This window comes from Candoia aspera, chromosome 7, assembly GCF_035149785.1.
Source record: "Candoia aspera isolate rCanAsp1 chromosome 7, rCanAsp1.hap2, whole genome shotgun sequence".
Lineage (NCBI taxonomy): Eukaryota > Metazoa > Chordata > Lepidosauria > Squamata > Boidae > Candoia > Candoia aspera.
In genome coordinates, this window is record NC_086159.1 from 10,284,697 (window position 1) to 10,307,083 (window position 22,387).

Sequence of the window (22,387 nt, forward strand, 5' to 3'; positions counted from 1 at the left end):
ACCTTGAATTGAAGATGATCCCCTCCCAAATGGAAGATTCAAGAGAACAAATCTGACAAAACTCCCATCTCCAAATCCAGGACAGAGCATCCTTGTCCCACCTTGCCAGCTTCCACTGAAACCAACCTTGAAAACTGCCGCTCCACCCCGCAACCGCTACATCCAAGTGTGGGCCCGTATATACAGGCCAAAGGCCTCAAAATAATTGAATCCAAATTGTAATGATGATTACTGATTACAATTAACTGCCCGTAAAATAAGGTACCTCGTCTGCAGATTTAACACAAATCCTTCTCCCACATGACTCTGTGCACAAGTATGGACACACACAGAAACAGAAAGGATTGGTAGAAATCTGGGCTCAGCAAGCATACATCTGCACATTTACTCTAAAGCCAGTGGCTCTTACTCTCAGATAAGTAAGCACAGGCTGTTGTTATGCTACGGCTGGATCTGTTAAGGCTAGTTTTACTCCATGTAAGTAAGGGTAGAAACTCAGGAGGAAATCTTTGAGCTACAGGGCTAGGTTTTTTTTTTCTTCTGCAAACAAATAGGCAAGCAAGCAAAAAAAGTTGATAGAAATCTTTGCCCTGGGCTTCAAGCACAAAAGAACCTATATGTGTTTATTCTAAACTGAGCCCCACTGAACCGGGGGGTCTTACTGCCAAGTATGTATGCCGAGGACTTCTAGTCTTGTTCAGCCAGCATGCTAGCTCTTGTTCATGTGTAAAGGGTGAGTGTTTGCAACGGAGAAAGGCCAAATTACACAAGAAGAACAGAGGCGGATGAGTGAGGATTAACACCAGATGAACCATCAAACAGCACAATACACCCTAATCAAGGAACTATTAACTCAGGCAATCAACCAAGCAGCAAACAACAGCCCAATCAAAGAACTCCCAAGGAGAGAACAACACCCCCACCAACACAAGCAGGGCAAGCCACGGTATATAAACTGAGAGCAAGGCCCACTCCCTCTTCGCACTGAAGATGTTGCCTAGTCTGGCAATGAAACGTCTGCAAGAAAACAACAAGGCTCAGAGAGCACCAAGGACTCCACAGTTCAAGCCTGAGCTACAAATATTCCCTTCAATTGTTTTCAAATTATTGTGTTTGGGAAAGGCAGGGGAGGCTCCAGGCACTGGGGGTGGGCAGCACGGTGTTGTGCTGGTTCTTCTCCTTCCTCCGGAGTCAGTTCCAATCAGTCCTGATGGGGGTAGAGATCCAGCTGGCTGCCCCTCATTTGTGGGCTGCTGCATGGCTTAGTACTCTCTCCCCTCCCATTTAACTTCTATATGAAGCTGCTGGGTGAGGTCATCTGATGGTTTGGAGTGAATATCATCAGTTTGTTTTATATTACCTGAGTGATGCTGTGGAGGTTCTGTCTCAGTGCCTGGAAGCTTTGGGGTCCTGGATGAGGAGCAACAGGCTTCAGCTCAACCAAAGTAAGACCAAGTGGTTTGGGGTTTTTAGACCTCCTGGTTCTGGGGGACCTTCCATCTTTGGTTCTGGATGGGGTGGCACTGCCCCAGACAGACCTGGTGCACAATCTGGGGGTCCTCCTGGACTCATGGCTCCTGCTCAAAGAGCAGGTGGCGGCCGTGGCTAAGAAGGCTTTTGCACAACTTTGGGTTGTACATTAGTTGTGCTCATTCCTGGGTTGGGGGTCCCTGCTCACAGTCACTTGTGCCCTTGTGACCTCCAGACTGGACTGCTGCAATGCACTTTACATGGGGCTGTCCTTGAAGAGTATTCAGAAGCTTCAACTGGTGCAGAATGCGGTGGTGTGGGCAGTTACTGGTGCTGGTTACTTGGAGTATGTGCCACCACTGCTCCACGAGCTGTATTGGCTACCAGTGTGCTTCCAGGTGCAATTCAAGGTGCTGGCTGTCACCTTTAAAGCCCTTCATGGCTTAGGACTGGGTTACTTACAGGACTGTCTCTTCCAATTGTCTCTACCCAGTCCTATCTGATCTGGCAGAAGGGGCATGCTCTGGCTATTGTTGGTTGGCAGTACCCAGAAGGAGAGCCCTTTCTGCTGCGGCACCCACCCTTTGGAACATCATCCCCCCTAAGTGTCAGGTCGAGCCCAAGAACAACAAAGAGTCAGTCCATTCAAACTTCAATTCTTTATCTGCTCACAGTGTATAGACAGAATCTTGCCAGACTGAAGCTGCTCTACCTAACCTCAGGGGAAATAACCTGGAAAACTTCTAGGGCGGGGCTATTCTGAACCTCTTAGCTTTCCCACCATTGCCTCCTGGACTGTGCCTCCACTTATCTCTTTCACCTCTTTGGAATGTGCTCCCTCCTTCCTGAGAACCAGCGGCACCTCCAAAATCCACCACATCAAGGTAAGATTGGCCCTATCCCTGCTGGCCTTCCACAAGGCTTGGTTTTGTTACTGAGCCTGGAGTGGGATAGAGCTGTCTCCTGGCTGTGTGGATAAGTGGTTGGATGATGCCTGGCTGCAATGTATTTTATTTTTATTTTTTATACTGTGTATTTTATGAATTTTATTCATTTTGTTGTAAAGTCACATGTATGAGATGGGCAGCTATATAAATCAAATCAACCAGTCAATCAATCCCCTGGTAATCCAACTCTCAAAAAAATTATGATATTTTATGAAATATAAATTAGAGTCAATGAAAAAAATCACACTGTATGCACAAGAATTATTGTGATGTTAGTACGCTTTAACAGAAAATTGGCTCTAGGAAGTAGAGGATTTAAAGAAGGAGGAGGAGGAGGAGGAAGAGCTGTTGTTTGCTCCTGCATCTTAAACATTCAAACCATGATGTCTTCAACACTGATCGTACCATTTCGGAGTCAATTTCTCACCATTTTGTCAACTTTGTGATCAGAATGAGCAGGATTTTAAAAGCAGCTGGAAAAGAGGTCCAACCAAGAAAGAACTAGGTCAAAATCTTCTCCTGCTTTGATTATGATGGGTGAGCTAATGCTTACAGGATCCAAAATGTTTCCTGAAAATATCCTTTGTTGGACCTGTTTACAGCCATTGCTTTCCCAATGTGCAGCAACATATTTTTTTTCCTCTCTCTTCTCTTTTTATTATATGGGAAATGTCAACCAATCAAGGAACACAGTGAGGAAGTTTGCACAACTCTGTGCCTTAGAAGAATGTGCAAGGAGATTCATGTTGTTTTCTGAACTTCATCCTACCTACTGTCACAGATTAGGATCATGAATTTACATCCACAACAGAAATAATTCCCCACCAAGTGTATGTTTGGCTTTGTGAGAGATGGCACTGTCCACATTCTGTGGCTCTTCCACAGAAAAGAAGTTTCTGACTGAATCAGCTTCCCATTATGAGAAGGAACACTATATGATCCATCCATTTATGTACAGGGCCAATGTGATAGCTACCTAGCAAATGAATGGGGTTTCATGGCTGTGATAAACATGTGTCTCCAAAACCCTCTGCAGATGTTCTTCCAAGAAAGGCAGCTGTTCATTTAACACCATGGATCATAGAAAATCAACTGTGGTTACTGACACTGTGCAGATATATTTAAATCAACTGGGCTTGAGTTATGTCTCCTTAAACCCGGTTACTTTCAATGGATCTCACTCATATTTAATTCAGCCAGTATGAACAGATACACACTCAGACCTCAAGCCACAAAGCTGAACTTGAACCTGACATCTGTCTACATATATGGACACCCCACTGATAATGAATTGCATTGCATCACTGAATTGAAGATAGTGAAAAGGAATGGAAAACGGACTTGAATAATTAAAATAATGGACAGATTCATAATCTCTGACCTGGATCTGTTGTTGAAGCAGGTTGATTTTGTGTTGTTGCTGCAGAAGTTGCTGCTGCTGTCTTGCAATCTGTAGGGTCAACACATGTACACGTAATTTAATGGTGTGTGCATGTATGCATGTTTGCGTCTGTGTGTGTCTGCCTCAAAAGACAGATGTTTCCAAATGTGCTTAGATTTTTGCCCATAACAGTCTTGTCCAAATTAAGACAATTTATACATCCATTCTAGTACCCAGTAAACTATTGTTTATGTGCAGGAGTCATAGTTCAATAATTGTTTTTACACTGAAAAACAGATGATTTTTTTTTTCTTGGCCTGGAAAACATTTTCTTACATAATGCTAAGAACATAAGAAGGCCCATGCTGGATGACACCACAGTGGTTAATGCCCATGAAATCAATAGCATTGTCTCCCTTGTGTTCCTCAACTACTGATATTTAGAGATAATAGTATAGAAGCTGACATTCAGCCTTCATAATGACAAGTAGCCAATGATAACTTCAACCTCCACAAATTTGCTTAATTCCCTTTAATTCTATCCAAATTGCTTGTATACCTACATCTTTTTTTGCTCCTGCATTTTGCTCCTTTGCTATAAAATTATCCTGATTTTGTTCAGTATGGATGAAGAAGGGTTTTTTAGTCTGTATGTAATAAGAACTTATAAACTATTTCATAAATGAGATGGAGAGAATTTCAGATTTCAATTAAAGAAAAACCTCTTGGTCCATCCAAACTGAAGATCATTCACATCTTTAGTTTAAGCCAATAATGAATGTTACTAAATTCCAATTCCCACCACTCCAAGTCAGCTTGCCCAGTTTGTAAGGCCACACGTTGTTTAGCCTGGTTTAAATAAATTCTAGTCCTAGATCTGGAAAGACTCCAATTTAAAGTCTTGCTGAAGTGGAATTTGGTGTTTGCCCTTTCTGACTGTGAGCCATGAACTAGATGATGACATGTTGGTCTAGCATGAAATGCGAATCCAGATCCTTGTTGCTTATGGTTCAGTGTGACATGCAAACACAGAAAATTAGGTTGAATAAACCATGGTTCAGTTAAGCATGGGTTGAGTGTCCAGTGATACACCCAATGACATTCAGAATGGAAAAAGAGATCTTACTGCACATATTACGGGACAGTATGAGGAAGTATCAGAAGCCAAACATCTATGTAACATTGTCAAGGGCTGCCAAACCAGTAATTCTAAAGAACAGTTTCAAAACTAGCCAGTGAGGCATGGCAAACAAAGGACATAGGGACCCCTATGCTTTTTGTACAGACAGAAATTGAGTCATATGATGCCTCTTAATGCTGATGAAGATATATACTGTACAGATGGGGAAACTGACACTGAGCCTTCAATTACCAGCTCAGAACTATCTTCAGTATTATCTTATATTGACCATAACATTCCTCAAGCTGGTGCCCTCCAACTAGGTTGAACTTCATTGTCCATATTCCCCAGCAGCGTGGCCTGAGAAATTTAATGGATTTCTTTCTGGCGCCAATTGCCTTCTTGTACAGAAAGACATGCTAAACGCCTGCATTCGGCTTTGCGGCACACCACTTTCCCCTTTCTTTATTATTGCATTGAACAACAGTAACATCTGTTCGTCTGGGGGAGATGGGTGGTGATAAAAATTTGATAAATAAATAAATAAAAGAAATAAACATCAAATGGAGAGGGTGTCAATAGACTAGGAAGCCCAAACACTGTTCCTCTGGAAGAATGCAAGAAATGATGGCCAAATCAGGAACAAAACAAAGATGACATTCTTCTTGAACGCCATAGGAATCAGGTGGTTGCCCAGGCTTTTGATGGAAGTTGCTAATTGGAAAGAGACCAAGTCTGCTAGGCCAGGGAGGGAAAGGTTAAATCTGAAGTTGAAATGATCCCTCAAAATGTTGGCACCAAGATATTTTATAGGTTTTGTGCTTTAGCCAATGTAATAAATTTTAAATTATGAACATCAGTGTTGGGTTTAAACTACAAGAGTGGGGAGGAAAGGAAGTTTAAGCTGCCTTATCCCTTATCCTGTCCTTCTAACCTACTATCTTTATAAGTCTACCTGGGGTCACCATCTGACCATTGGGGCAGGGAGGCAAGAGCAGGGGCTTGTGGGTTGCCTTAAGAACCCTCTTTCTAACATATTCTCCGTAACTTGAACAATATACTGTGATTATACCAAAAAAACCCCTGGAAATCCATTCCTCTCCCACACTGTGTGCTGAAAATAATACCTACCATTGTACACTCCATTTAACTTTTTATCCTCCAGCCCTTAAGTTACATTTTGGGATTAGATCTGTGAATATTTCAGACCTCTTAAAAATAAAGACCCGTTAATAGAGTGCTAATCTCCTGCTCCCCAGTGCCAGAGCAGGACTAGATTAAAAGTCTCTTTTAATAACTGCTCACCTGTTCTTGCTGCTGCTTGGCCAGCTCCATTTGCTGGCGTTGCTTCTCAATTTGCGAGGCCGCCAATTTCTTCTGCTCGTCGTGAGCCGCAAGCAGCTGCTCCCGCAGACTGGTCAGCTGATTGATCATGCCCATAAGCTGCCTCTCTTTCTCAGCTAGGCTCTCTGGAGTCCCTGAGCATCATATGGTGACAAAAAGGCAAAAGGAGAAAGAAGAGAGGGAGAGAATCAGAAATGAGATCTGGGTACCGTTCCAATCCAACTTGCCCTGTAAAGCTGAGCAGAAAATGCCTTTTGCAGTACACAACAGCAGCCTCAAATGATTTGATTATTCCTCCCCCCCCCTTTTTTTTTTGGTCCTACCTTTGCTGCCTATCCAAGGATCTTAATTTGTGAATACATGTGCATAGCAATGAGTTTCCCACAGGATACTCAGCACATTTCTGCCAGGAGCAGGACCTCAACAGGCTGTTGGTGCTAATTTGAGATTTCTGATCCGCTTGGTATAGATTTGGTGGGTGCTGAAAATAGGATTGGTTTTTTGGCCTATCTGTGTATCCAGCAATCTATGAGTCAACTACCTACCTATCTACCCTTTTTTTTTCCTGGAATTCAGCAAGATACAGCCTGGCACCCCTTCCCAATACCATGGTGCCAAAAAATAAAAGGAGACTTGATTCTGCTTCTGCCAAGAAAGGGCAACAAGTGGCAGTTATTACTGCATGGTGTTGGGTAAATGTGGGCTTTCTGAACTTTTCCAAAACCTTTTCCAAAGAGTGGCCTTGAAAGGGAATTGATCTATAAGACTTGCCCCCTTCAATTTCATTGCCAAGTCTTTCATTCCCCCTCCATATTTTTCTGCAATCAAATTTATCTGTATAGGATCATACAGGTGATGCATGCTAACTTTGGCAGTCAGCCTGATTAACCACCTCATCTGAGTTGCTGGAACTGCTGCTGAATTTCTTATCTCCCTCTAGACGTGTCCAAAGCAGCATCCTCAAGACTGTCTGAAGAATAGCCAATCCTTTCTCATTCTCTTACCTAGCTAAACTCTGATAATAATTGCCCCCACCGATGGTTCTTTTTCTGCCCATATGTATTGTTATTTGTTGTCCAAGAGAGGGAAAGTTGTCAGCTGAAAGTCAGAGGTTCTTAAGATCAGAGAGTTGAAAGAGGTCACTGAGGCCATAAAATCCAGCCCTCTGCTCAATGCAGGAACTCAAATCAAAGCATCTCAGACTGATGGCTGTCAAGCCCCTGCTTGGACGTCTCTGGTGAATGGGAGCCCACCACCTCTTTGGATAATTGGATCCACTCTTGTGCTACTCTTATTGTTTGGATGTTTTTCCTAGCCTTTAACCAAATTATGCCTTCTTGGAATTTATTCTATACCCTCTACTCAGGGATAACAGAAAACAGATCATGGCCTTCTTCTTTGTGACATCCTTTCAAATACTTGAAAAGTGCTATTCCCCTTGAGTTGTATTTTCTCAAGAAGAAATTTAGTGTACTGATTCTCTTATTCTCTCCTTGTAGTCTCCTTAGCTAGTCTTTAGTTTCCTGCTCTGCACTGATTCCAGTTGATGTGAGTCTTTCTTAAAACATGGTTGTTAAGTTACAGTACAATACATGAGGCAAAAGTATTATCTCCCTGAAAGTATTACTTCCTGAGATTCGGAAGGTACATTTCTATTGATGCAACCATGTGTTGTATTTGTCTTTTCAAAATCCATGTCTCACAGCTGACTCATATTCAGGTTGTGATCAACTGCAGTTCCAAGACATTTTTCACACCAAGTTAGGCATCCCCATCCTATACCTATGCATCTGATTTCCTAAATAAGGGACTTTGCCTTCTGTCAATTAAATTTTATTCTGTTAAGTTTTAGCTTTAACTAAACAAAGTCATTGAATTTTGTCCCTATCTTCTAGAGCAGTGTTTCCAACCTTATGCTGGCTGGGGAATTCTGGGAGTTGAAGTCCATACATCTTCAAGTTGCTGAGGTTGAGAAACACTGTTCTAGAGTATTAGCTATCCCACCAGTTTTGTGTCATAACACAATTTGTGACTGATAAGCATATTTTCCACCTCTACAGCCAAATCACCAAGACACATTTAATATTTCACTCTTGCTTGATAACACAACACTGATGAGCCCTCTTTATGTGTGGTTTTCAAGCCATCTATGGATCAATCTGACAGACATGCCATCAAGACCACACTTAACTAATATGATAATCCAAATGTTTTACTGTACTTTCTCAAATGGATCCTAGGAACCTAGGAACACAGGAAGCTACTGTATAACTAATCAATCTTTGGATTTGTCCAATTAGTATTGGGCAAAAATTATAACTAGCCTGGTATTGTCAACACTGACTGGCAACAGTTCTCTAGGGTTTGAGCCAGGAGTCTGGGTCCCCCTCCCCTTCTGGGGATACTGAAGCTTGAACCAGGATTTTCTGCAAGCAAAGCAGTGCTTTATTACTGGGGTGTGCCCCCCATCTGTTGAAGGGAATTCTGTATGAGCTTCATGTAATAACACCACCTCCTCCAACCTAGCACTTTCCACTGTTGAATGGGAAATCCTGGAGTCACAGTTCCAATACATCTCCTTAGTACCAGGATGAGGAGGTTGCAATAGGAAGTTCTAAGTCTACATGGTTAGAGCATGAAAAACTCATCCCAAGGTAACATGGGCAAAGACCAGCTCTCATTTCCACTGGACCTGGTGGGAGAATATAACCCTTTCTAGGAAAAACGAGTCAAAACATTTCAGTGTAAGTACATGTCCCAAGCAAGTAAAGCTCCACCTTCATCATCATCAATACACACAAACACACACACACACACACCAGGGCCTGAAGGAGGAACTGGAAAGGATGTGGAAAGTGAAGGCCAAAGTGGTCCCAGTGGTGGTAGGGGCACTTGGGGCTGTGACCCCCAAGCTGGGAGAGTGGCTCCAGCAGATCCCAGGAACAACATCAGAGCTCTCTGTCCAGAAGACGGCAGTGCTGGGAACAGCTGAGATTCTGCGCAGAACCCTCAAACTCCAAGGCCTCTGGTGGAGGACCCGAGGTTGAAGAAGACACATACCACCCATAGGGGTGAGAAGGGAATGTTTCTTATATATATCAAGCCCTGCCATTAATTTTTAAAATTCATAGGGACATGAATTTTACTTACTTGCTTGTGACAGGTTTATGTAAAAAAGACATAAACCTGTCACAATTTCCCCCCAGCTAGCCACTGCATATGCTCAGCTTCTCAGATCTACTCAACATTTGTGCCGTTGTCTCTCTCACTCATGCACCGCATATGCTTGGCTTCCCTCTCTGTCCACTCTCCATGTCCAGTCTCTCAGCCTTTGCCCCATGTTTGGCATCTCTCCTACACACTGCCACATGCACTTGTTTTTTTCACCTACAATGTGTGCTTGGCCTCTGCCTCCTACCTACCTGTTCTCACCTTTTCCTACATACTCCTCCCTCTCCCCTTCCTCTCCGGCTCCAAAATTCTACAAGTTAGGGAACACTGAAAATGGAAAAGGTGTAACTGGGTGCTTTTCAAACATGTCTTAAAAGAATCTGTAATAAAGTAACACACGAGAACAACAAGAGAACTGATTTATTCTGATCCACACATCCTGATCTGTAACAAGAAGTGTTCTCTGTTTGGACCACCATTCAACTTTCCATATCAGATTCTTCAGGGAGGGAGGGAGGGAGGGAGGGAGGAAGGGAGGAAGGAAGGAAGGAAGGGAGAGAAACAAAGGGAAGGAGAAGGAGAAGGAGGAGAAGGAGGAGGAGACGGAGAAGGAGATAAACCCTGTAGTTAGTTTATAGAAGACTCCCACTCAGGTCCAGAAAGATCTATGGACAACTGTAGTTCTTCCATTCTTGTCAAGATGGAGAGACTTCCCTGTACAGTACTATATTTGTGAAGGTTTTCTGAGTATGGGACGTTACGTCTCACACAGGGAAGCAAAGTCTCTCCAGCTTAATAAGTTGCATTTCAGGTAAAGTCTGCCTGGGGTATATTTTGCTGCTTCTGTTCTTTGCGGTCACATCTTCCTAAGGTGCCTTGCATCAGGCTGTAGCCTTGGAAATGCAGCCCTGCCATCGAGGCAGGAAAGGCGTAGCCACTGCTGATAAGTCTGCATCTAAACAGACAGTAGCATGGGAGACCATTAGAAGAGCTCTGCTGGATCAGGCCAAGCACCCAACTAGTCCAGCCTTCTCTGTCATGCAGGGGCAACCAGATGCATTCCACATACTCACAAGTCTGGGCTGGAAAAAGTAGCCATTTCCCATTGTTACTCCCCAACAGTTGGTATTTAAGGTACATGGCCAATGGTCCAGAAGACAAGATATGTCCTTCAAGGACCTGCCATCATTATGTGAAGCTGGATTTTTTTTTTTTTTTTGCTCTGATAAATTTATTTACAATTATCTCATTTCTCTGGTTTGAAGAGATAATTTAGTCGTTCTTAGACATCCCTTTTCAAATAACATCACTGTAGATAATTGGGGGTCATCCTCCTTGCTGACTCTCAATGTCACACTGTTTTTGAATTCTTTAAGAAAGCACCAGTTCTTATGCAGGATTTTTGGGGAACAAAGAATTCCTGTTCTTGCACACATGCATAAAATTGCTTTGCAGTGTTTCATGAATGTGATGCCTCCCTCGTTGTCTGCAATTTCCAGTATGAAAACGTTAAGTGGGAGAAGTTTCCAGAGGAAAAGATATCCAGGGAGGCATCAGACCATTGGAGAAATGACTGTAGAATGAAAGGGCATCAACACAACCCTCGGACACTTTCACAAAACAAGTGCCCTTTACCTATGGCATTTTCTCTAAAATTCTCTTCTCTCATTAAATAAACAACCCACATAATTTCTCTTTCATCACATGGAATGAGAACTGATAGGGGGGAAAAGGAGATTTGTTTTAAAGGCATGGCACTACTTCTGAAAATCCAAGCAAACAATATCTACCCTGTTAATTCAGTGACACTCCCCCCATGACTCACTTTAATGAAACCCCCGGAAAGGACATACAGTTGCCATGCTTTGTGTGTGGAGAACAGTGGCACATGAGAACCTGTTTGCAGTTAAGAAAAAAAAAAAAACCTTTCTAATTTATGGTTTTCACTTCAAACAGTATTGGGAACTAAGGTGTTGCTACAACGATGGGTTTGACACCTGGACATGGAAATTATCAGAAAGTATATTTCACTAATTTTTAAAGAAATTAGCTCTTTTTCCCCTTCTTTCTTCCAACAACGGGCCTGGGAACCCCAGGCTGCTTCGGAGCCAATCAAGTGGCTGGTATGAATGTGTTTGCTCCCATTGTGGGGTGTGTATTGTGTTTTTATGGTTTTTAATTCTGCAAGCCACCCGGAGTCACCATGTGTGAGTTGGGCAGCCTTATAAATCTGTCTAATAAATAAACAAACAAACAAACATAGTATAGCTACTTCTAACTAACAGCTTCTCAGTTGCAAGATGAGCCGTTCAGAAACACTGGTTATCAAGTTGTATCTTTTACTTTTATTTTATCAAAGCATTTAGACAAGGCAGTAAGTAACACGCTATGGAAGACAGCTACACAGACATGTAGGAGAGGAAACATGGAATCTGAGCCAAATGTCAAGATTGCAATTGCCAACCAACTCAAGGCAATTCACTTTGCAAATCTCCAGAAGGGGGTTCTCCCACCCCAAATCAACCAGACCAATTCCTTTGATAGCATATAATAGCCATGCTCTTGGAGAAGATGTATCCACCACAATCTCTGCCCACAATTGGCATTTCAACTGGATGATTCTGGAATGAATGTTGACGGTTGTGAAAATATTTATCATCCGTTTAATCTAGCTGGAATATTAACTAGGTAAGATGAGATACTCAGAGAAAAACATGAATTCACAAAATTGCTTCAGTCAGGTTGGCGTAACAGAATGATCATGGTTCCCTCCAAGAGGGAAGTACGGTGGTTGTGTGTTTTATCAGCTTGGAAGCAAAAGAAATGATGACTTCTCCTCCTTTAGATAAGTTTGGAAATTAAAATGAAAAACAGTGTTTTCCAAAATGCTGATAACAGCTGAATATGAGTGTGTGTGTGTGTGTGTGTGTGTGAGAGAGAGAGAGAGAGAGAGAGAGAGAGAGAGATGGTGTGTATGTATTGCAAAATGGCAATTCCTGACTTGGTGTCATCCAGGTGTGTTAAAACTACAATATTCAGACTTCCAAGTCAGCATGACTAATGACAATGTCAGCTGGGAATGTTTGACACTGTTTCTAGCATATCTAGATGTACCTCAGTTAAGGGAGACTGGTCTTAAACAAACCAACTGCCAGCAGACTCTGTGAATGTATGCCTGAATATGGGATAATAGGCTAGAGGGCATTGATCTCACCAAATCTTCCCCAACTCCCCCACAAAAGGAAAAGGAAGTCTGAGAGAGATAATTGGCCTGACCAAACTGTTTGTTGTGTACTTTTCGCTATAGCAGAGCGTTAGAGCTGGATGGATATATACCATGACAGTAAAATATTTTCTTTCTATAGATCCCAGACTATAGATTAGACTGGGAAGTTGAAGACTGGAGAATGCAACAACAGTTTCTGTACTCTTGACATGGGAACTGGGCATGACTTGAGGGCACTTTTATGTTAATACTGCGAGTCTCACGCTGCCCATTTTCCAAGTCCAGATCTTCCTTTAGCTGTTTCGTGCAGAGGACCAGGATGGGTAGCAAACTGGGATAAAGATTTCTTCCTCCTTTGATCTCCCCTGCCCCCACACCTGGAATAGTGGTTTCATTGCTCTAAATGATCTCCTGATTTCAGAAGAAATAGCCTAGTACAGCCTTTCTCAACCTTTTGACCCTGGAGGAACCCTTGAAATATTTTTCACGTCTCAGGGAGCCCCTACACATTCGGGCTCAAATATAGGTCAGAAGTTACAAAATTAGTACAGTATCATGTATAGGCCTGTATATATGCATTAACAGTGTTTGTAAATAATAAAGCATGAAACTTACCTCTTTAATGTGAAGTTGCCCGAATTTGAAATATTTTTTTAAATAAATTGTGATCTCCCAGGGAACCCCTAGTGACCTCTCACAGAACCCTAGGGTGCCACGGAACCCTGGCTGAGAAACCCTGGCCTAGGATCTCTGTTTCTCAGTCACTATTCTGACTTTGCAGAACAGCCTCCCCTTGGAATTAAAATTTGCAACATTCCTCTTAATGTTCCAGAAGCTGTTTAAGAAAGAGCTGTTCCATACAGCATTTAGGAATTTAATTGCTGATGATTTTTAACTTCTGTTTAACTGTTGTGTTCCACTTTCTGTTTTGCATTTTGGTGTTCTTTTTCTTCTTCTTCTTCTTATTACAGTTTTGATTGCAATGATGTTTTAATTGGTTGTGTGTTTTATTGGGCTTCTGTAAACCACAACAGATCTTTTTGATTTGGTGGTGCACCAACAGAATAAATATTTCTAGTTTGGACCGAGCTTAAAGGGGGCTGAACTGAACCCTGCAAGCTGGAAAGTGATCCTGTTGCCAGATTTCTCCTTCATGCTCCCTCTAGCAGTCACAGTCCTTGCTAACAAATCTACAACCTAAACAAAATAGGTGAGCATTTTTAAGAAAAATCCAGTGAAACAAAAATACAAATCAAATCTAAGAGAAAGGGGAAAAAAGCATCCCAACCACACCCACACACACACACACTTTTTAAGCATCAACTGAAATTTTGGGAGATTTCTTTTTTCTGATTTAGTCAAGCTACCTAATAAATCATCGCAATTACAACTACATATAAACAGATGCATTTACGTATACCCACACTATTCAGCTTGAATAACTACTAAAATTAGACGGCAATTTTAACTGAAAAAGAGAGGAAACAGTGGGGCTTAATATGCAGGCAACTTTATAATTGCCAGCTTGTCACAGTACAAAATGTCGATTACAGAAGTTTAGAGAAGAAAACAGAGGTTTGCTGCATTCTCATTTTCCTCTTGAAGATCATAAGAAAGACAGCTTTGATAAGCAAAAATATAATACCTCCAAACATACCCCTCAAGTTATTCTAATTGATAGGAACATTCTAGCTTTAAACCTAAGCTTTTAAGCTGTCCTCATTATCCTTGCAGTATTCTCTGATTTTTTTTTTACCATGGGTTCCTTCACATGGCAGCCTCTTATCTTTAGGATAGGGTGGGGGGAGACCCTAGTTCATATCTGGTGTTTGCCCCTAAATTCAGTAATTCACCAGTGTTGGGGGTTTGGGTGGATCAAACCACATGTGCATATTGCATCTGATTATGTAATCTGTCTGGGGGAGGGGGGGCTACTATTATTTTGCTTTTGGTTTTACATATTTGTTATACACCATTCATAGTCATAATGATTGTGGAGCATCATTCTTATGACCATCCCACCCCATCCCAAATATTGGTAGAATTACTTAAACCAGTATGCGCGCATGCACACACACACACAAACATTTCTATAACTTTTCCAAAGGCCACTTGAAGGGGCCTGGTCAGAGCCATCATTTAGAAAAGCTACACAATCTCCCTCCCTCCCTCCCTCCCTCCCTCCCTCATCCAAAAACTGGATTCTTTCCACACTGGAAGGAATTATGGTAGGAATTATTAAACAAATCTTTGTGCAATACCCTGAATTTCTGAATCACTGAAGGAGTTTAATATTAGATACCTCTAATACTAATGATAATTGAAATGTATATGAATATAAACCATTACAGAATCTAAGACAAGGCTGGACAATCGGAGAACCAAGGCCACAAGTGAGTGGTGCTGGCTTGCAACTCTTGTCTGAATTTAAATCTCTTGGATAAGACCTATCTATCTCTTCCCTAATGCTTGAAAGAGACAAAAAAGGGAGTAAAAAAAAAGTAGAGGAAATAAACAGAGAAAAAAGAGAGGCAATAGAAAGGGATTGGATGCCTCCATCCGCCTTTAGCTTTGGCATCACCTCATCTTGCCTCAGCCTCTTCCTCAAACAGATTGCTCCTGAGCATAAAGCCATCCTCAGTAGAAAAATGATTGACCACTCTTGCCCCAACAGATTGTTTATGATGCTGCAATACACAGTATCACACTGTTAATATGCTTTGCTTATCAGTGTTTGCTCTTATTCAGCTTTTGAAGAAAGAGGATCAGTATTTTTCTTAGCTGTGTTCATAGGTGCCATGGTGACGTCATCGACATGACAACGTTATTGTGAACATGGTGGAAATGATGTTATTTGCATCAGTTGCATCATGATACCAATGATGGACAGTATGTAATCCACATCATTTACATGAAGCTGTCATTTCCTGTGTGATGTCATTCCTTGAATACCATAGATGCCCATGATCCTATTCTTGGGGTTCCTTAACTGGAAATAGCAGGGGCTGAGCCTGGGTCATTTTACATGTAAAACTGTGTGACAGCATGTGACCTGCCAGACAAAATTAAACTTACCACCTACAAATAGCTGACAGCTCCCTTCTGGTTGTAATTCTAGACAGACTACAGAAGATCAAAGTTCACTGAGTACATGATGAGTTGCCGTAAGTGACCGATGGGGCCACAAGCAACAGAAGGTAAAGCAACTTAAAAGGGACCAGCTCTTTATTGTGATGGATCTGATATAGTTGAACATTATAGAAATACTCAGAAAAAATCATGGAGGGAGAAACTGATGCTAAGAATAAAACAATGAAATACATCTATATTTATATATTCACTGCTCAGTCAACCCCCTATTGCTAGATTTCAACAAAGTTATTTTGCATTTAGACTTTGTTATTTCAGCATAAAAAAATATTTTGCAAGCAAAGACAGTTGCTGGTTTACAATGTGGAGAAATTGAAAACGTTCTGTTCTCTCCCTCTGCCTACATTAAAAGCTTAAGAACCCATCCTAAACATATTTAGGATTCCTTTATAGTGGAATTTTCTATTGAAGTAAAACATGTTTCCATGCTTGGTTGCATTAGCTGAGAATGGAAAAGTGCTTTGGAAAGCTTATCTCAGAAGAAGGTAGTGCTTGCAGGCTTCCATACTTGGTTGCAAATCTTTCCCCACTATGGCTAGTTTATTCACAAGTCTGCACTTCCATCTCCTTTTTTGCATGGTGTGCAAGCAACTACATATGCTAAAGGAACCAGCTAGGCTACTGTAGCATAGGCATCCAGTACAAGTCATGATAATGAAAAAATGACAATATGTGCAACACAATTATCATGATGCAAATCCTGGCTGTTCATTGGTGTTGCATCTCATCATCAGACTCCAGTAAGCAAGTCATAAGGTTTAGTTGTGATACTGCAACACACATTTCATCATCTGTCCCACCTTCTTTTCCCCTGCAAATGCTATGTGCCATATGGTGTGCCCAACCCTTCCCAAAGAGCAACACCGTTAAAAAACGCACACTAGCTGCTGATTTGCTACCAGGCCAAGTTAAACATTTTAAGCAGGTGGCAATAGCTAGCCACTTTTAGCTGATCTCTATAGAGTTAAGCAAGGTTAGCCTTGCTTAGGATTTGGATGGGAGACTGCTTGAGAATTCCCAGGCTATTTGCTAGTCTAGGAAATAAACAAAAAAAGAAGGCAGCAACAAGCCACTTCCATAATGCTGCTAAGTAAACTGCATGGATGCAGTCACTAAGCTTGATTTCAGGATATCATCACCGTCACCATCACCATCATCGTCATCAAACTTGTATGCCGCCCAGCTCTCAATGACTCTGGGCAGCTCACAATATTCAAACAAATAAAATCAACACAACATAAAAGATAAAACATTTATCTATAACTCTTTGAAGTACTTGGACCAAGACACCTGACATAATGCCTTCTCCTGCATAAATCTCTACTGTGATCCCTGCTCTCTGGAATAGCCTTCCTCTAGCTTAAAGCAGACATGCAAAGCATATTTCAATGTGAATGCAAATAATTTAGCAATGATTAGTGCTGAAAACATTTTCATTTGACTATCCTTGTGATAACTCAGGAGGGGTCCTACACCAGTACTTACGGACAGAGATATATTTTTAATGCTTTGATATTTCACAGTGCTTTAGTTTTTTTAATTGCTTGGTAAGTTTTCTTTCAAATGATATAAAATGCATGTTAATATTGTACACTGTCTGCAGATGCACAGCAGGACCGATGGTACAGAAAGGGCTAAAACAACAGACTGTAGGATAAAATAAAGGGAAGTCAAATAGAATGAGATCTAAGAAAGACTTGAGATAATTTCCCATCTCAACAAGGAGGGCATTGGATCGATTTCTACCCCGCCCTTGAAGAGAACTCATGCCAAATCTGAAAGAGGATATTACGGGGGAGCGAGAAGGAGAGAGACAGAGAATGAAAGATATCCTCAGAATGGGACAAAATCTGGCACCAGTAACTGCAGGTTGTAGGGCTATCTCAAAATCACCTCCCACTATTTTGGTGATGGGCTGAATTATACAACATTACCTTAGGCTCTTGTTATCTCTGTAATATTGCCAGATTTAATAAGGAGGGATAGCATCCAAACAAAACAGGGCACTATTACATCCTACTAATTTCAGCAAGAGAGTTAAACACTACCTTAATTCTCTCCCACTGAATTAAAGTACATGTTACATCTCCCTATTATATGGGACGACCATGGTTTCCTTTCCAAAGGGTTTCTCTACTCAACAGGCGTATTTAGCTTTAGAAATACTGCACCATCAGCTCTGGCAAATGCTGAAGTCATTGGACCTTCAAAGTTTTGGCTGGACTCCTTCTTGCACAAGACCAGAGTCAATCAGCTGCTCAAAGTTTTAGGGGTGCATCCATTAAGATCAGATTCTTAACTCAAGATTTGAGATTTACAGGGGGCAAGATTCAATTCAAATGTCTGATTCAAGATTCCAAGGCAACAAAAATAAAATTAAATGGGAGTTAAGATTTGTTTCCATAAAAGATTCAACCACAAGCTATCAGTCATGTAGCAAAGAGATGTGCTGAACCCAGGCACAAAGTGTCCATTTTAAAAATAAAATATTCAAACACTGTTTAAAAAGTAAACTCCTACTAAAGATGGATGATTCTACCTTACCTTAAGTTTATTAGTATTGCTTACTGGCAAGGTTAGCCCCTTCCAGGAATCTGCCTTTTTTTTTAAAGTCTTGGAAGTGAAAATATTACTATTATTTCTATATCAACGGTTCTCAACCTTTTGTAGCCTATGTTCCACCAATAGCATCAAGGAAGAATCTGAGTCCCAAGATAGAGACCAAGTCTACTTTTTGTTTCACTGAATATGCTATATATATCATGCCATGCAAACCTTTAGTTATTGTTGCTGTTCTTTCTCTCTCCCTCCTGACTTTGAATCACTGAAGCTCTAAAGCAGGGATCCTCAAGCAGGGTTCTGTGGCACCCTTGGGTTCTGTGAGAGGTCACTAGGGGTTCCCTGGCAGATCACGATTCATTTAAAAAATGATTTCAAATTCGGGCAAGTTCACATTCAAGAGGTAAGTTTCATTCTTTATTTTTAGTTTAAGAACACTGTCAGTGCAGAAACTTCTGGCCTCTATTTGAGCCTGAATGTGCAGGGGTTCCCTGAGATGTGAAAAATATTTCAAGGGTTCCTCCAGAGTCAAAAGGTTGAGAAAGGCTGCTCTAAAGGGTTTGAAAATAAAATCTCTTTTCTCTATTCTGCCAAAATGGAAGATAAGCCAGCCCACAGACACTGTAGAGCAGGGTTTCTCAACCTTGGTAACTTTAAGGTGTCTGGACTTCAACTCCCAGAATTCTTTGCTGGCTGGAGAGTTCTGGGACTTGAAGTCCACACAGCTTAAAGTTGAGAACTACTGTGTGGAGACTCCCAAACCTTCTTTCCTCTGCTTGTAAGCATCTGTACATACCCCTTTTCACAAGCTTCAAGTAGGAGATCCCTCCTTTGGATGCACATGGTAGAGAGATGTCAAACAGGGCACAAGCACGTATTCTCTCCTCTTCCTCCCTTTGCAAGTAGGTTTACAGCCCTGGACCCTGCCCAGGCCTGATCCTGTAGCTCTTACTCCTGCCAAAGGACAAGGCATTCCTGCCATCAGTACGATATTGGCCTGCATCTTGCAGCACATTAGCCAGCCCATTCAATTTCTTGGAGTGAGAGTACTCTCATGAGCAGACGGAAATAGCCTAATATCAGATTTGACTCTTAGTAAAACAGGAGACAGATGGAAAGCAGGCCTCCTATGCCAAAAAGAGGGCCATCCAGCCCATTGCATAGCATGGGCAAGTGAAAGCACAAAAACTGAATACCTAGTTTACAACATATAGCTCTTGCTTTTGATACATACCAGTCACTAACATTCTTTCCTAATGGCTTCTTAGTTTTTCTACAATAAAATTCATTATCAGAAGTTTCTGATATGCCTATAAAATGTTTCCAGTCCCGCCTGTTAGAGAAAATGCTGAGACTTGGCACCACACAGAATCCCTGTTCAATCGAAGCAAATATTTGTAGCTCAGGGTTGAACTGTGGAGTCCTTGGTGCTGAGTTGTCCCAGACAAAGCAGCCATCAACAGACACATAGAGGTAAACAACATTTACAGACCATTCAAGACAGACAATAGAAAAGCCAAAAGACCAGAACACCCCCTTGCCAGCAATCAACACCCAGATATGCAAAGATTAACACCAGGATTAACACCAGATGAACCATCAAACAGCACAAGACACCCTAATCAAGGAACCATTAACCCAGTCAGTCAACCCAGCAGCAAACAACAGCCCAATCAGGGAACTCCCAGGGACAGATCAGCACCCCCACCAACACAAGCTGGACAAGCCACGGTATATAAGCTGAGAGCAAGGCCCACTCCCTCTTTGCACTGAAGATGTTGCCTAGTCTAGCAATGAAATGTCTGCAAGAACACAAGGCTCAGAGAGCACCAAGGACTCCACAATCTCTGTTCAGTCCCAGATGAATGTTGCAAGCACCCAGATGTTCTGTAGTAGAGGAAAACATTTTCATCCCATGTCTTCACACATTTATGCTGCTGCTCTATCACATGCTTTATCCAACATAGAAAGTGTCTTAGTTTGTATATGTGCAGCAACAGAGCCCTCCATAAATTGAAGGGTTCAAAATGGGAAGAGAATTGGGCTGTTTATGAAGTCCTTCCCCCCTCTCTCTAGTTGACATGCATCCATGTGGTGTCATCCTAGACCTGAATAAAGCACCCTGGATCACCTACAGAGTTGGACTTGCAATACAGGTAATCCTTGTTTAGTGACTGCCTTGTTTAATGACTGTTTGCAGTTACAACAGTGATGAAAAAGCAACTTTGTGACCAATCCTCACATTTATGACCTTTGCAGGTTTGTAAAGCAAAGGGAAATGGAAGTAAAATCATAAAATCATGATGTTTCATTTAGTGACCACTTTGCTTAATGACTGAGTTGCTGGTCCCAGTTGTGGTCGCTAAATGAGGACTACCTGCACAAGCAAATATGAGTACAAGTCCCTTTCAGACTTGTCTCCTGAATGAATGGAAGTTAGAGACAGGAGCCAGTTTTTCTTCTCTCAACTCTCCATGCTTTCAGACAAGTGACTGAATGGGGCCAAAGACTCCTTCTCTGGAAGCCTAAGGCTGGAATGCAAGACTTCCAGGACAGTTGGCAATACCTCTCCTATCAGTTGTACATGGATCAACAGTTGAGAATCATTTATTTAAATAATGTACTATGAACTGAGGAAACAATCTGTATTACCCCCAACAAGATGCACACTATATCAGAAATATTCATGAAGATGACTCACCCAGTACAAGATGAGACACAGACAGACAAGTAGCAGAGAGAAAAAAGAAAAGACTTTTATTTGCTTGTTTTACAAGTTTTGAAGGTATGAGTGGATGGAATGAAAGGCGGGATTCAAGTAGCTGAAAAATTATAGAAAGGATCGACACGGAGCCCAAAATGAATTATATTAAAGGTCAGACAAGGGAGAGTTAAGGAAGGATCATAAAAGACAGATTTAGGGAACAGCCAAGTGTCAGACAATAAAAAGCAAACCAGATCCAAAAAGAGTAGCAAGGGGAAAGAAAACCAGAGTCTCTCTCTCTCCTTCCAATCAAATCTGCCTAAATAATTCTAGCAGAAGAGTGAAAGATACAAACAACATATCAACTTTCCTCCAAGCATTCATGGTCTGAAGGAGATTAAATTAATTGGCCGGCTACTCATGTCCATATTAGAGAATCTAACACAATGGCAATAAAAAGACATGCAATTTTATTTTCAAGTATCCATAATGATGCCATCATTTTAAAAGTTAAAGACCTAAGAATAACCTTCCTGGATCAGGCTAAGACCACTCTTAGTCCAGCATTTTGTTTCTCACAGTGGCCAACAAGATGTCTGTCAGGTGCTTGCAAGTGAGACATTGTCATGTCCCCCGTTGCGATGTATACATACATCGCAACGGGGAACATGCCTTTCCGGTAAAGGGGAGCGGGGAGGAAAGAATCAGTGCTAATCCCATAAGCACTAAAAGACAAAACAGATAAAGGACAAAGGAGCCATACCTTTGCCCTGACCCGGGAAGCCATCATCCTATCTCCCTGACATCTCTGCATTACCACGGGGGACACACCTGCTCCGGACACAGGAAGAGGACAGAGGTAATCAGCGCTAATCCCCCTGATCGCCCATCGAGACTCCGGAATCTCCCCCTGATTGCCCATCGAGACTCTGGGTTCACCGTCGGTCAAGACTTTGGGACAATGGGGAGTGGGGAAGGATCAGGTCCACACCGCGGGTATTTACCGGCTACCTCGCACGCCATGTGCTCATTCCCATCGTTCTCCGTGTCTGCACTCTATTCTCAATAAACCAGATATCCTTAGCCCTGGCTGGTGAGTCTGTGTTTTTTTTTAATAAGGCAACCATCACAGACATGGAGACCTACCCCTCTCCCACCATTTTTCCCTTGCAACTGGGACTTGGAAGTATGTTGTCCCTGACCCAGAAGAAACATAGTCTTGATTAGATCTGTTCTTCATGAATTTATTTAGCTCAGACTAAATAAATACATTGGCTGTTCCCTGGGTAGGTTCCTGATAGAAGCCATGATGCCA

The 22,387-nt window shown here is 41.8% G+C and overlaps 1 protein-coding gene across 1 annotated transcript in view; it reads right to left on the reverse strand.

The window, feature by feature from the left end:
• Positions 1-22,387, reverse strand: part of SOX5 (SRY-box transcription factor 5) — a 412,396-nt gene that overhangs the window by 229,697 nt on the left and 160,312 nt on the right. The window contains exons 4-5 of the mRNA XM_063308662.1: positions 6,224-6,396; positions 3,799-3,867 (exon numbers count right to left, since the gene is read on the reverse strand). Of these exons, the coding sequence (XP_063164732.1) occupies positions 3,799-3,867; positions 6,224-6,396 (242 nt within the window). The remainder of the gene's footprint in view (positions 1-3,798; positions 3,868-6,223; positions 6,397-22,387) is intronic.